The sequence below is a fragment of the Chiloscyllium plagiosum genome, chromosome 20 (assembly GCF_004010195.1).
Source record: "Chiloscyllium plagiosum isolate BGI_BamShark_2017 chromosome 20, ASM401019v2, whole genome shotgun sequence".
NCBI classification, from domain to species: Eukaryota; Metazoa; Chordata; class Chondrichthyes; order Orectolobiformes; family Hemiscylliidae; genus Chiloscyllium; species Chiloscyllium plagiosum.
The window spans coordinates 26,422,228-26,438,247 of NC_057729.1; the positions used below are offsets into that span (position 1 = coordinate 26,422,228).

Genomic DNA, 16,020 nt, shown 5'->3' on the forward strand with positions numbered 1-16,020 from the left:
GAGAACTGCTTTAGCTTGGATGGTGTCAGCCCTCTCGAGTGTCTTTGGAGCTGCACTTATGTAAGGAAGTGGGAAGTATTGCAGCAGACTTTGCCTTGTAGCCTGTGAAGAGACTTTGGGGAATCAAGAGGTGAGTTACTTAACACAGGATACCTAACATCTGATTTATCCTTGTAACAACAGTTTTTGTATAGCTAGTCCAGTTCAGTTTCTGCTCAGTGGGAACCCCAGGATGAAGTTAGTGGGAAATTTTAACAATGGTAATGCCATTGGAAAGGGTAAGTTGTTGGGTTCTCTCGTGTTGAAGGTGGTCATTGCCTGGCACGTGTATGGCATGAATGTTGATTGCCACATGTCAGTCCAAACCTAGATATTGTCCAGTTTGTGCTGCATTTGAACATAGACTGCTTCAGTAACCAAGATCATTGCTGAAGTATGTGAAAATGATTAAACCTAAGACACTATCCTGACGAACATCTGCATAACTGTCCTACAGCTGAGATGACTAACCTCCAACAATTGCAACCATCCTCATTTGTGTTAGATATTACTGCAACCATTGGAGAATTTCCTGATTCAGATTGATTATAATTTTTCTCTGACTTCTTGATACTACACTTGGTCAAATACAGCCTTAATGTCAAGGGCAGTCACTTTCATCGCACCTCTGAAATCCAGCTGTTTGGCTCATTATGAACCAAGGCTGTAATTAAGTTGGGCCCTGACTCAACCCAAACTGAGTGTTAGAGAGTAGTTTATTACTAACAAGTGATTCTTGATAGCACTGCTGATGACCCGTTCCTTCACTTTACTGATGATTAAGAGTAAATTGATGGGGCAGTAATTGACCAGGTTAGATTTATCCTGCATTATGTGCACAGGGCATATCTGGGCCGACAACCTCTCCAGTTTTAGCAGCACTAACTTATGAAAAGTCATTCAAACTGATAGTTAATGCCAGTGATGTTAGTTGGTGTGGGTACAATTTCACTACAAGATGAAATGGGCATTGAACAACCTGAGAGATTTTTTTGGAGACAATTATTCAGTTGTGGAGAAAGAGATGTTCACTTTTGTGTTGACACCTCATTACATTGAAATTTGCTAACAACGCTAAACAAATGTCAGTTTCTTTGAGCCCAATCCCTTGATTTGTTTGTTTTCAAGAAATTTCAGGTTTCTCTGGAGTTTAATACTCTAGCTGTGCAATTTAAAATTCATTCATGTTGCACTTGAAAAATAACATTGGGATGGTGGACCGTTTGTCAAGAACACATATGAAGGAAACCAAATGATGATGTCCAATTGGACTTGTATAAAGTGTGTTGTCATGAAACTCATTGTTTATTTAATGTCGATATGTTATTATTAATGTAATGTAGAAATAGTGTTAAAGAACTTCTTGATAGAAATAAAAATGCCTCTTAAAGGTATTCATCTGTGGTGGCAGGGAGTGGGAAAGATGTGAAATATGTATAATTTATATATGCTAATATTCTTTGAGTTTGGATTTCAACATTGTGGCATATGAGTGTTGGCTACTTTTGTGAAGGGTTTTCTTTTTGTTCTTCTGAAATAGTGACCTAATTTAGTGTGTGTCAGAGCAGGTGACTGCAAACCTGGAGTGGTATGTTTGCAACAGATAGAGTAAACTAGAATTTTCAGCTAAGAATAATTAACATTCATTTTAGTTTAGGAAATATCAGAAATTGAAAGTTTTTAGGGTAGTTTGGAAGAAATTTGATGGGGAAAAAACAAGAATAATTTCTGTCTTAGAAACAAGCTTTACAGAGCAGTCCAGGCAATAGGTCACCTCAGCAGAAGTTTTTAGTTTATGCAGCTTCAAGACCAAAAGCAGTTGGGTGAGAAATCTTGTTTATTAGAAACTGGGAAAGTTCAAGCAGTCAATTTTGTGGCTATTTGTGTAAGAACGTTCCACAGTTCACAGGAAAGAAAAGTCTGGGTGAATCCATTAAGTAGAACTTAGTTAATACTGAAGAGTTAAATTCTCCCAATGGATGATGTTGAAAAATAGGTTCAAAACACTTCTGTTTATTTTAATTTTTTTCTGAATTGTCTTCTATATTGGATAACATGGCTTTTATTTATTTCTTCTTGTGTAATGCAATGCTGCTGTGGTTAAAGGAACTCTGCAGCCTTGTGTGACTGTATTTCAATGACAGATCTGTTTTTAAATTTTTTAATGTGGCCAGGCAAGCCATATTTCATTCTATGATCCTAATTGTCCATCAGCTGGAATAATGATGCACTTACATAACAACAATTGGAACAAATTCGTTGAAAAGAAATATTTGTCCTTTTTACCCCAGCAGTAGAATCACAGAATAGAATCCCGAAGGTGCAGATTTAGGCCACTCGGCCGATCAAGTCATCATCGATCTTCCAAAGAGTGTCCCACCCAGACCCACCTCCCTACCATATCTCTCTTTTACTATGGATAATCTAGCTACCTGCACATCCCTGGACATTATGGGGTAATTTGACATGGCCAATCTATCTATACTGCACATCTTTGGACTGCAGGACCAACTGGCAGAAACCCATGCAGACACAGGGAGAACATGCAAATTCCAGACCGGCAATCACCTCAGGCTAGAATTGAACTTGGGTCCCTGGTGCTGTGAGGCAGCAGTGCTAACAACTGTGCCTCTATGCTACCCACTCAATCTTATGCTAAAGCCTCAGTGAAGAGTCATCCATATTTCCATGCTACAGCTTTTTGCTCACCTGGCAGCACTGTAATTTGTTTCCTTTTCAACAGATTTCTGTGCAATCACTAGGTTCTGTTCATTTTTTCAGTTAATGTGGAACATTTAAACAGACTGTTAACTCAGTTCATTTTTAATACTGAATATGAATTCCTTAAATTCATGTCTTTCTCAGCCTTATGGAATATCTCTTTCTGACAACTCTATAGCCTTCTGCTTCTGGAGTATTCTTCTGATCAACTTGAGACTCTTTCCCAATCCGTGTGTGTGTTGCGTGTGTGTTGCGTGTGTGTTTTTTTATTTTTGGAGACAAATAGTACCAGACCCTCTGCTATTTTGGACTTCTGATTTATCTGGTTTCTGGCTCTCCTGTCTCTGTATTGTAAATGTTAAGTCAGCAAAAGCCTTGGAACGTATTCCCCAGTGACTTGCTAGTCATATAGATTGTTGGATGTGAGAGTAGGATTAGATTTGAGAATACAACTATCTTCTAAGCATTCAGCCTTACAGCTGATCACCATGTTGGCATTGACTCTTTGCATAATGGGAAGCTCTGTTTCATTCATGAATGTCAAACCATGCAAGTATACCATTCCCTTCCAGTTTTTTAAAATTTCTTCTGTTGTGCAATACCTTCCCCAGTAAGGGAAAAATGGGTGTTTGTCAGTGACACGTGCAATATGCTAGGTTTATTTGGTTGTCATGGTGGAACAGATGAAAGTGTGTATGAGTTGTGAGATATGGTTCTAAGCCCTGCAATGTGCTCAATACATGAAGGGAGCTGAAGGACATGAATGAACCTAATAGTTCCGATTGTAAGAAACAGTTTCTAATATTGGGCAGGAAGTGGCTGCCGTTAATGAAAGAATTCAATAGATTGAAGATGCTTTCAGTTTCCATGACCACTCATGTGAGTCTTTTAACTTTTTACAACATACAGGTTTTTGGGGCTATACTCTAAATATTAACATCTATCGTTCTCTGTTTCCACTGTCTTTTCATTAAGTGTATGGAGCGCCTCATTGGTCATTGTGGGTAAAGGACATCTCTTCCTATTTCCATCTTTCAGAATCAGCACAGAAGAGATGAAAGCATTAGTAGTAAACTTGCATAAACACCCACATACACAATCAGTCTCCTCCCTTTTATTCCATGAGCAGTCATTGCTGCTTGTTGCATCATAAACTGTTTCCAGTCACTTTCAGCAATCACAATGCACCTTTCCTTTCAGAACTGTAGGTGAGTTATAACTGATGTCAGCAAATCATAACTTTGGGCCTGTGCTGAGGCTGGAAAACAGCTGGCTGCATGTAGCAGTCCAGCAGTCACAATGCACTTTCCTTTTTAGAGCTGTAGGTAAGCTGTAATAATAAGCAGCAAGTCATAATTGTAGGCCTGATGCTGGAAAACAGTGCTGGCTGCACATAGCATTGTCTACTCTTTGGATTGACTGCTAAGCTGTATGCTGCTGGCAATATAGTTGGACAATATGCATTAGTCTGTTTGAGTAAGGGGCAGATATAAAAAGTAACTATCATGCTGTCTCGGCCTTAGAAGGTTGGGGAAGATCAATTGTCAGTTAGCTTCACCTCAGTTCCCTTGTTGTTTGTAACAGTAGTGATAGACTGAAGTTGATATTAATAAGAGGATGTTGTCATTTAGATGTTTCTGGTTGATAATGCATATGTATAAGTTTCACATGCAACTCATTAACTAAATTTGTTTTACTTTTACTTCACTGAAGAAAAATCATGGATTCTGGAGAATTGGATTTCTACCAACACAGTAAAGTGTGTTCCAATACATGTCGTAGTACAAAAATTGATCTTTCCAGTGCCAGGTCATCTTTGAGCAGTCAGCAATCAACAGAGTACATCTCAGTGACTCCTGCTTTAGCTGATGGTAACACATTTTCTTTATTAATATCTATGCAGCTTTTGTATACTGACAGTCAAATTGAATGGGAGATTCTTTCTGCTTGAAAGAAGCTATTTGTTTTTGTTTCACAGGCACTCCTGAAGTAACCTAAATTGATTATGAAGAGAAAAAGATTAGTGAAGACTAATGTAGGACCCTTAGTTAAAAACAGAGGAAGATATAATGGAGAACTAAGAGATAGCAGATGAATTAAATACATATTTTGTGCCTGACTTCACAAAGGAGGACATAGATAACATGTCAAAATGTTGGGGACCAAAGGGTTGAATGAGAGGGAAGAACTGAAAGAAACAGTACTCGTATTGTACAGTATACAGTACATAAATGGTGTTGGGGAAATTGATGGGTTTAAAGGGCGACATCTCCTCAGGACCTCATCCCAGGGTTCTTAAGGAAATGACCCTAGAAATAGTGGATGCTTTGGTGGTCATCTTTCAAGAATCCTATAGACTCTCGAACAATTCCTATGGATTGGAGGATAGTTAACGTAACGCCACTGTTTAAAAAAGGAGGTGGAGTGAAAGAGAATTATAAACCAGTTGGCCTGACATCAGTTTTGGGGAAAGTGCTGGGGTTCAGTATAAAAGATTTAACAGAAGAGTGCTTAGAAAACAGTGGCAGGATCAGAAGCTGTCTGAATGGATTTGCAAAAGGACAGATTTACTAGAATCCTTTGAAGATGTAACTAGTGGAGTTGATTGGGGGGGAGGCGCAGTGCATGTGGCTTACTTGGACTTTCAGAAGGCTTTTGGTAAGGCCCCACACAAAAGAAAAGCTTATAAAATTAAATTGTATGAGACTGGGGGAAAAGTGTACTGAAATGGATAGAGTCAAAAAATGTGGTGCTGGAAAAGCACAGCAGGTCACGCAGCATCCGAGGAGCAGGTGAGTTGACGTTTCGAGCATAAGCTCTTCAGGACACTCCTGATGAAGAGCTTATGCTCAAAATGTTGACTCTCCTGCTCCTTGGATGATGCCTAACAGATTGTGCTTTTCCAGCATCACACTTTTTGACTGTGACTCTGATCTGCAGCCTTTGCAGTTTTCACTTTCCCCTGAAATGGATAGAGAACTGGATGGCAACAGAAACAGACAGTAGGAATAAATAGCTAATTCTTCCAAGTGGCAGGCAGTGACTAGTGGGGTATTGCAGCAATCAGTGCGTGGACTCCAGCTATTCACAATATATATTATTGATTTGGACGAGGGACCTAAATGTAATATCTCCAAGTTTGCAGATGAGACAAAGTTGGTAGGAGGATGAACTATAGAGAGGATGCAGAGATGTCTCAGTTTAATTTGGACATTGAGTAATTTGAATTTGAGTAACCAAATGCATGGCAGATAATGTGGATAAATGTGAGGTTATCCATTTTGAGAGCAAAAATGGGAAGGCAGATTATTACCTGATTGCCCCTCTACCTTTCCCAATTTATTGACAATAGGAGCTGGGTGTCCTTGGACTCTGGTCACTGAAAGACTAAACATAGATGCAGCAGTTGGTCAAGATGGCAAATGACACTTTGGTCGTCTTTGCAACAGGATTTACATACAGAAGCGAGAATGTCTTGCTATAATTGTACAGGGCCTTGTTGAGAAAACGTGGAGTATTATGTGCAGTTTTGGTCTCCTTTACTGGGAAATGATATACTAACTATGGAGCGAGAGCGGTGAAGGTTTATCAGACTGATTTTAGGAAGGCAGGACTGAAGTATGAAGAGAGATTGGATCTGTCGGAACTATATTCATTGAATTTAGAAGAATGGAGTGGAGGTGGTGTGGGGTGTTGAGGATCTCCTAGAAACCTATTAAATTCAAAGGGGAAAAGACAGGTTTACCACAGGAAGAATGTTCCCATTAATCAAAGTCCAGAACCAGCAGTCACCACATAAAGATACAGGTTAGACTAGTTGGCGCTGGAATGAGGAGAAATCTCATGTGGTGAGTCTGTGGAATTCTGTCAGATATAGTTGTGAGGGATCAAAAGGTATGGGAGAAAGTGGGAACAAGGTACTGAGCTGAATGATTAGCCATGATCATATTGAATAGTGGAGCAGGCTTGGAGAGCCGAATGGTCTATTGCTGCTATTTTCAATGATACATACTGGAGATGTGCTGTCTTTTTATTTTGAGATATTCAGTTAAGATGCTTCATGATTATTAAACTGGACATATGTCATCTAGTGTAGACAAGCAGGAGGCTGAAAGAACACAGCAAGCCAGGCAGCATCAGGAGGTGGAGAAGTCAACTTTTTGGGTGTAATCCTTCTTCAGGACTGGGGGTAGGTGTAAATGGAGCTGAAGCTAAATGAGATGTGGGCGGTGCAGGGTGATGAGGTGCGGATAGGTGAACACAGATAGAGGATATAACCTGGTTGGTCATGGGAGGAGTGAATCCGGTTGGTGGCTGGAAGGAAGGCTCGATGAGAGGAATGAAAGGGAGGGGGAGAAGGGTGATGGGAAAGGAGGTTATTTGAAATTGGAGAACTTAATGTTAAGTCCTCCAGGATGTAGGCTGGCCAGATGGAAGATAAGGTGTTCCTCCAAGTTGCGATCTGATTCATTGTGTAATCTAGTGACATATTTGAAGCAGGAAAAGGTGTCTTTCCAGTATTTTGGTTAAGCTGAGTCACACTATGCAGAAAAGAAGACCATTGTGTTGTGGAAATGGTTCATATGCAACAATCTTGGACATCCAAGATGGTACTGATAAGTGGCAAGTAACGTTTGCACATCGCAATGACTCTTTCAAGCAAGCAAGAATCTCGTCATCTCCTCTGACACCTAGTGACATTGCCAAATTTGAAGTGCTCACTGACAACAATTACCATTGAGCAGAAAACAAAATGAACCAGCCATACAAATACTGTGGCTACAATTGCAGGTCAGAGGCTAGAAATTCTAAGGCGAATAACTTATCTCCATGTTTCTCCAATGCTTGTCCACCACCTGTGTCACAAGGCACCAATCATGAATGTGATGGCATACTTGCCTGGATTGGTGTAGCTCTAATAGCTATCAGGAAGCGTGACATCATCCAGGACAAAGCAAAAGTAATTAATAAGGTGGAAAATATTTTGAGGATGTTGTAACGTGATAGATAAATCCATGAATAGATGAATATTATTTCCATAACAATTTTTTACCTTCCATAGGAGAGAACTTGAAATCAAAAAGTTGATGGCCCAATATGAATAGCACAAGTATTTCTTTCTCGTTATATTCAGCAGGCCTGGCAGAATCTTACCAGAATTTTCTGTTGTGAGCTCAGATTTCTCAAAACTGCGTTATTTTGCATTTACTGGTGTAGTACTGCGAGTATTGTGCTGGATTTAAGTAATTGTTGTTAGTGACCGCGAAGATAACAGGCCAGAAAGATCTAGCAATACGTGGCATGGATTTTTCTTTCTCAGTGGCCGTTTAAATCTGACACCAAATCTCATGAATATCCAGGATCCTACAGAGTGATGAATCCAAGCAGGGTAAACAGCAAATCACGTTGAAGTATTCTCATGCACCCCAAATCAAGAATTTAAGGACACTGACTATCATTAATTTGAAATTCAATTTTTAGATGTAAAATAAATAATTTTGATTCAATTAATATAGAATCCAAAACATTTAAAAAAACTTCAAATCATTTTAAAAATGACAAAATTGATTATTATGGAAAAAATTGACATTTTGTATGTTTTAGATTAGTTTTTCAGTGCAAACAAGGTTAAGTATAAAATTTGGGCAGCACTTAAAAACCCAGTCACATTCTCCTTCAATCAAGTGTAACTTAATTACATATTTGTATAACAAGACCAATGGCATTAAAATGGAAGTTTTTGTTCTTTACACTGCTTAGGGATTGCACTCTGGGTGATGGGAGTGGTCCTCAACAGTTGACCTTTTGACAAAGTATAGAATCACTTGACAGCAACTGCAAATTTGTATTTTATGCTGCCCAAATCTGGATCCTCGAAGTTGCTGTTTGTTTTGTTGTGTAATCATGGTAAACAGATCTGACACATTTGTTGTCATTATCACCACAAAATCTGGGCTTTTTACTTTCTGGTAAAGTTCTGATTAAAATAATGATAGGAATGTGTCTGTTCAGAAAAAAAAAATGTTCGCAATGATAAACCTATAAATGTGGTATATCGACAATTATGTGTGTTTGTATTTTTTTCAGATTATAATGCTGTTGCTTGTAAATTTTTCAGTTTAATTTCAAATTAAAAACAAACATTCTTTCTTGGCACATACATTTTGCTTCCTTCAAAGCTATCAAAAGCTCTTTGAACAGTTATCTATTTAAGTGACAACATGCACCATTAGAACATAATTTGGTTCTAGTTCCATAGCTGTAAACTGTGGTTCTGATGCGACTCTTCTTAATAGCTTCACTTAAAACTAAACTGTCAGATTATGTGTGGGAAGTGATGGATTGTCTTGATGATGGTTAACATTAACTAGACGTGCATGAAAGCTGTCATAGCAAATACAAAAGTCTGAAATTGAATTATATAAGTATAAATTTACAATACCATAAAATTGAAACACTCATTCTCTGATAGAGCTGCCACTGTTCTTAGTGTGATTTTGAAAAATAAACAGTAGTGTTTACATACATCACAAAGTCACAGGAAGGCCATTCTAGTTGATATTCATCCTTGTAGTTATTTCTAGCTGGAATTTGCTATGCCACCTAATGCTAGAACAAAAAATGAGCAGTTTTAATTTTAAAAAATACATAGTTATAACCAGTAGTAATGATTAAGGGCTAATTTACCATTTGTATTCAAAACTCATAATTTATTAATTTTATACAGTAATTATGTTAGCTCAGCATATCCAGTATGTTATGGTGCAAATGTTTCTTTAAGAAAAATCATGTTTTTATTTTACAAATAATATGCTGTTGTAAGAGCTCAGAGGAAGGACTATATTAATATGACTTAGATTAATAAGTGATGATCCATTCATTATTTATCTGTACAAATTATACACCTAAAATGAGCTTCTTAGCAATGAATCGGGAAAATATTTAGCTTTGAAAAAGCGAAGACATGTTTTATGTGCAGTAAAAATTAATGAGTTTCGTGAGCTCACTATCTGCTTCTCCATAATTTTCTAAGCCTTTTTAATTTCTAGTAACATTCTGTATAATAAAGTATCATGCCCCCTGTCCAGTATACAGTACATGAGATTTGAAGTTAACCATTACCTGCCCACAGCCTGGGCCTCCAGTGACTTCTCGGCTTTCTTTCATCCAATAGCTCCCACAATTCAAGGAGAACATCCATGCATTGAAGAGGAACACTGAAAGAGAAGACATTAGTAACTATTGGGAGGCTTAGGAGAATTCCTCCGATTCAGTGACTAATAAATACTTTGTTTTTCAAAGCAATACCTTAGTACCTAATTCCTGAATTTTTCACAACTTTTTTCAGTTAATGGCTCACCTGCCTCATCTAGAGTTGAGAGCTGTGAAGATAATTCTGAATGGATTTCAACAATACCAGGTACTGAGATTTAATAATTCTTCAAAACATGTACATAAAGATTGTCAGTCTACATATTATTGGTATTCATATAATGGCCATTGACATGTAGTAAGTAGGAAAGTTTAAGCCTAAGTGTAACCTATATTTGATTCTTAAACAGGCTAAGCCTACTTTCAAAAATTGCGAATTACATGGTCAAGGCAGTTCCAAACAGTGTGCTGTTGTATCATGGGATGAATTCTTCAAACGTTCTGTAGCAAACTTTCTATTAACCAGCAAGGTACTGACTGATCAAAACTTCTGATTGATCAAGAGATCATCATAATCAATATAAGAGCACGCACTAAGCAAAACAAACATAATGTAGAGGTTATACACGTCAAATTTATACTTTATTTATAGCATAAACCATTTAAATAATAACTTAAAAATTATTGGCAGACAGCCTTCCCACTCTGAACGTTGCTCTCGATGTGATCTCCTCATGGTAGGGAGTTTCAGGAAACATCTCTGGGAGACACACACCCAAAAACCCCACCTCCCTGTGCCAATCGCTTCAAATTCCCCCTCCCACTTCACCAAGGATGTGCTAGTCCTGGGCCACCTCCACTACCAAATCCAAGCTACCTGATGACTGGAGGAAGAATGCCTCATCTTCCGCCTTTGGACCTTTCAACCACATGGCTTCAACGTCGACTTCACTAGTTTCCAAATCTCCCCTCCATGCACCTCCTCCCAGATCCAACCCTCCAATCTGGCACCATCTCCCTGACCTGTCCCACCTGTTCATCTTCCACCCCATCTATCCGCTCCATCCTCCCCACCAAACCGACACAATCAGCCCTCACCTGCATCTACCTATCGCCTTCCCAGCTACCTTTCCCCCAGCCCCACCCCCACACCTCTATTTATCTCGACTCTCCTCCTCAGATGCTGCCTGACCTGCTGTGCTTTCCAGTGCCACGATTTTTGATTCCCATCCCAACTTCAACTTACGATTCGGACATTGCAGAGGTCGCAATATTCAGTATATTTTTGTATTTACGATGTATAATTGTCACCAGTTTATCGATAGTGCCAGTTCATTAGATGCCAATTAAAACAAAGATTGCTGTATTTTAACCAGCTTTTTATGCCAGTATTTTAAAAGCCGAGTCCTTTGCAGAGAAACAGCTAACCACTTGGAATGAAATTGGCTGATATAAGGGTATGGTATCAGGTTCAGTGTAACATTGCCATAGTGATCAAGTAGCTGGCTTCTGCTACCAAATTCCTGCACATATTTATTCATTGGTTATTGATTTTTTTTTTTGTCAAACCAAAGATGATACTTTCACATTTTGGCGTGGATTAAAAGAAGCAGGCTTACTGGAAGAAGTCATACAGGAGCTTCAGCAAGAGATGCAAAATACTCTGAAGGGTCTTCAACAAAGAGTGCATCAGCCTCCTCTTCAAGTTGTTGGTGAGTGCACCATTTTTATACTTTTCTCATAAGCCTCATTATTTCTGTTAAGCAAAGTTTCGATGGAATGCAACTATGGCGTTATAGGAGAATTGCCTAGATATTATTTGGAGTTTATATTTCAAAATTGAAGTAAATGGATGTTGGTTACTTCTGCAAAGGTCTTTTTTTTTATCTAAAAAAGGTCAACAAGTCTTTCCATAACAGTTGCCTGAATACAACATTTGTCAAAAAACAGGTGACTTAGATTTCTGTAAAGTTAATGGCAAGATGTTTTTGCTGTTGGGTTTATGATAGGTAGAGTACACTTTAAGGCCATCAGTTTTACTTTCAGTTTAAAGAAATCTATGATTGAGCAATATATTTAAAAATCAGTTCAGAAGACATTAGAGTTCAGAAGCAAGTTTGATTTCACTGCTAGAAGGAGTTCAGGGCATTTCAAGGAATGAACCAGCTAAACAGAGTTTGATTTGTGAAATTTCTACACCAGGAAAACTTAGAAATCTACAAGAGATAGACAAAAGATGGGGAGTTATAGACCAGTTAGATTAATTTCTGTCTTGGGAAAATACTTGAGTCTATTATCAAGGAAGAAATAGTAAGACATATGGTTAGGAGTTGTTCCACTGGGCATATGCAGCATGGGTTCATGAAGGACAGATCATGCTTAACTAATCTACTGGAATTCTATGAAGATATTGCGAGCATGATGGACAATGAGCACCTAGTAGATGTGGTGTGTCTAGATTTCCAGAAAGCATTTGACAAGGTGCCGCACAGAAGGTTACTGCATTAGATAAAGATGCATGGCATTACAGAAGTGTATTAGCCTGGATAGAGGGTTGGTTCATGAACAGGAAGCAAGAGTGGGGATATATGAGTGCCAACCAGAAAAGAAAAACAATCAGTTACTAGTGATATGCCTCCGGGTCAGTGTTGGGACCGTAGTTATTCACAATTTAAGTAGATTATTTGGAGTTGGGGACCTTGTGTAGTGTGTTAACGTTTGCAGATGACACTGAGGTGAGTGGCAGAGCAAAGTGTACAGGGGACTGTGAAACCTTGCAAAGGGACACATATGTAAGTGAGTGGGCAAAGGTCTGGCACATAGAGTACAATGTTAATAAATGTGAAGTTGTCCATTTTGGTAGGAATGACCGTAAAAAGGACTACTGCTTGAATAGTAAAATGTTGCAGCTTGCTGCTGTGCAGAGAGACCTGGGTGTCCTTGTACATGAATCGCAGAAGATTGGTCTGCAGATGCAACAGATAATTAAGAAGGCAAATGGAATTTTATCTTCATTGCTAAAGGGATTGAGTTTAAAAGCAGACAAGCTATGCTGCAGCTGTATAGGGTGCTGGTGAGGCTGCACCTGGAGTATTGTGTGCAGTTTTGGTTTCCTTACTTGAGATAGGATGTACTGAGAAGAGACTGAGTAGACTGGGATTATATTCATTCGAATTTAGAAGAATGAGGGGGGGATCTTATAGAAAATTTTGAAGGGAATAGATAAGATAGAAGTAGAGAGGATGTTTCCACTGGCGGGTGAAACTAGGACAAGAGGGCGTAGCCTTAAAATTGGGGAGCAGATTTAGGATTGAATTGAGAAAAACCTTCTTCACCCAGAGGATTATGAATCTATGGAATTCCATGCCCAGTGAAGTAGTTGAGGCTTCCTCATTGAATGCTTTTAAAGCTAAGGTAATTTTTTGAACAGTAAGTGAATTAAGGATTATAGGGAGAGGGTGGGTACGTGGAGCTGAGGCTTCAAAAGGGTCAGCCATGATCTTATTGAATAGTGAAGCAGGCTTGAAGGGTCACATGACTACTCCTGCACCTATGTCTTATGTTCTTATTGGAATTGAGAAAGTTAAGGCCCTCAGATTTGTGACAAGTTTTCTATCAGATTTAGAAAGCTCTCATTGAATTATCTCCACAGTTCACAGGAAAGAAACTGTAAGCTGTCAGTTAAGTAGAAACTTGAAGCATTGAGATAGGGGTGAGATGTCTTTGAACTTATGTTTCTAACTGTTTGTATCTTTGAAACAGGTTGAAACTTTGTTTTGCTGCATGATTTAAGATCATCCTGTCTTTTACATTTTGATAGTTTGATTTGTTCTTTTTTTTTGTGTAATAAACATTTGTTGTTTAAGAAAACCTGCAGTATCATGTGAATATGTTTCAGTGGCTAACTAACTGATTAAGAAGAAATCTGATCTGTTCATCCGGGTTTCATTCCGGGATCTGACATGTTCAGTAGTATCATCAACTGAGATCATGACACTTTTCTGAAATAGACTTTAGCTTATCTCAGTATACTTACAATTGTTTCTCCTGACTGAAGTAGATTGAAAATTAGCCATTAGATGGGTAGAGATATTTACACAACAGATGTTCCAAGAAGGGCTATCTTCTGGCAATTAGTACTGGAAACTACAAAAGGGATCAAGTCTACAATACAATGTATGTACATGAATGACAGAAGCATGATACTAAAAAGGGAGGTTTTAGCAGTAGGCAGCCATGATATGGTAGGAATATCGAAAATATGACTGACCTTAGAGAATTGCAATCAAAACATTGAAACATAAAAGATGGAACAGGAATAGACTATTCACCTCATCGAGCCTGCTCCGCTATTCATTATGATCATAGCTGATCATGGAGCTCAATACTCTAACCTCGCCCTCCTCCCCATACCCATTGATCCTTTTAGCCATAAGAGCTACATCTGCATCTATCTTGAAAACGCATATGTTTTGGCCTCAACCAGTTTCTGTGGCAGTGAATTTTACAAGCTCACCACTCTGGATGAAGAAATTTCTCTTCACCTCTGTCCTAAAAGGTTTGGTTCTTATCCTTAAGCCATGACTCCTGGTTCTGTACTCCCCTGCATCAGGAACATTCTTCCTGCATCTAACCTGTTTAGTTCTGTTCGAGTTTTATAGATTTCTGTGAGATCCCCCTCATTCTTCATAAGTCCATTGAATACAATACTAACTGACACTCTCTCCTTGTAAATTACACCTGTCATTCCTCCCAGGAATCAGTTTGGTAAACCTTTTGCTGCACTCCCTCTATATCTTTCCTCAGATAAGGAGATAGGAGCTGTGCACAAAATTCCTGTGTGGCTGCTGTACCTTGCAAAATTGCAGCAAGACATCCTTATTCCTATTCTTGAAGCAACAGATTATTGAGGGGGAAAAAAAACATATACAGGAGTGGAAGAAGGTTAACCAAGGATATCTGAGAAATTAGTTCTGTAGGAGGTGCTAAGTTGCTTTATTCTGTAACAGGATGAGGGCGTTGCTAGCTTGGCAGAATTTATTGCCCATTCCTAATTGCTCAGAGGCCAGTTGAGATTCAATTAGTTTGTTGTGGGTCTGGAGTCACATGTAGGTCAGATCAGATAAGGATGTCAGTTAAAGAACGTTAGTGAACCAGATGGGTTTTTCTAACAATTGGCAATGGATTTATAGTAGTCATTAGATTCTTAATTCCAGATATTTATTGAATTCAAATTCCACCTTCTGCTGTGATGGGGTTCAAACCCAGGTCCTCGGAACATTACCTGGGTCTCTGGATTAACAATCCAGTGGTAATACCACTAGGCCATCACCTCCCTGACCAATAAACCAATCAGACTTTGAGGTAAAAAACAGTTTGATTTCCATGAAGTGGTAAAATGAGTTTGAAAAAGGTGAAGTCAGTCAGTCAGCAATAAATTAGGAATACATAAATAGCTTTGATTTGATAAACATAACACAGCTGTTTTGTGACCGATGGCAACAGGGAAACAACAAGAGACAGTGTAAATCTTAATGTGGTGATAGCATCTGACCATGAAAACATATAGAAAGTAGAAATCTTGAAACTCTTGGTTTAAAGTGACTGCAGAGACATTGAAATTTGATATGATTTGAAACTCAAATATTGTGAAGCAGGGGGTTGCCATGTAATTTTAGCAAGGTTAACTCAAAACAAATCTGGTCACTGCTTAAACAAATTAATTTAATGGTTTTGTTCTACAGCAATTCAGTAAAGGACTCATGGTGCATCTGGAGTATTGATACTAGCTCTTGTATTGCACTGGAAGCCAACAAAGTAGTTGTTCCATCACCTCTTCATGCGGTATTGCTGCCATGGTGAGATCCACTTTCACAGTGGAAAGGAAGAGCTTCATGTTCTGTTTGAAGCTTTGTGGCACATAGAGCTGGAGACTGGAGGATATCTGACAGGTGTCAGTACATATCATCGCAACTGTTTAATAGAAGCCCACTCCTTTAAGATCGCGATAGGTGGAAGGGGGTTAAGGTGAGGGTGATAGGCCGGAGAGGGGGTGGGGGCGGAGAGGTCGGGAAGAAGATTGCAGGTCAAGAAGGCGGTGCTGAGTCG

At 38.8% G+C, this 16,020-nt stretch overlaps 1 protein-coding gene across 2 annotated transcripts in view; it reads left to right on the forward strand.

Moving 5' to 3' along the window:
- gmeb2 (glucocorticoid modulatory element binding protein 2) overlaps window positions 1-16,020 on the forward strand; it is a 63,761-nt gene that overhangs the window by 39,980 nt on the left and 7,761 nt on the right. For both annotated transcript variants that reach the window (XM_043710332.1, XM_043710331.1), the window contains exons 6-8: window positions 4,474-4,631; window positions 10,109-10,180; window positions 11,487-11,624. In XM_043710332.1, the coding sequence (XP_043566267.1) occupies window positions 4,474-4,631; window positions 10,109-10,180; window positions 11,487-11,624 (368 nt within the window). The remainder of the gene's footprint in view (window positions 1-4,473; window positions 4,632-10,108; window positions 10,181-11,486; window positions 11,625-16,020) is intronic.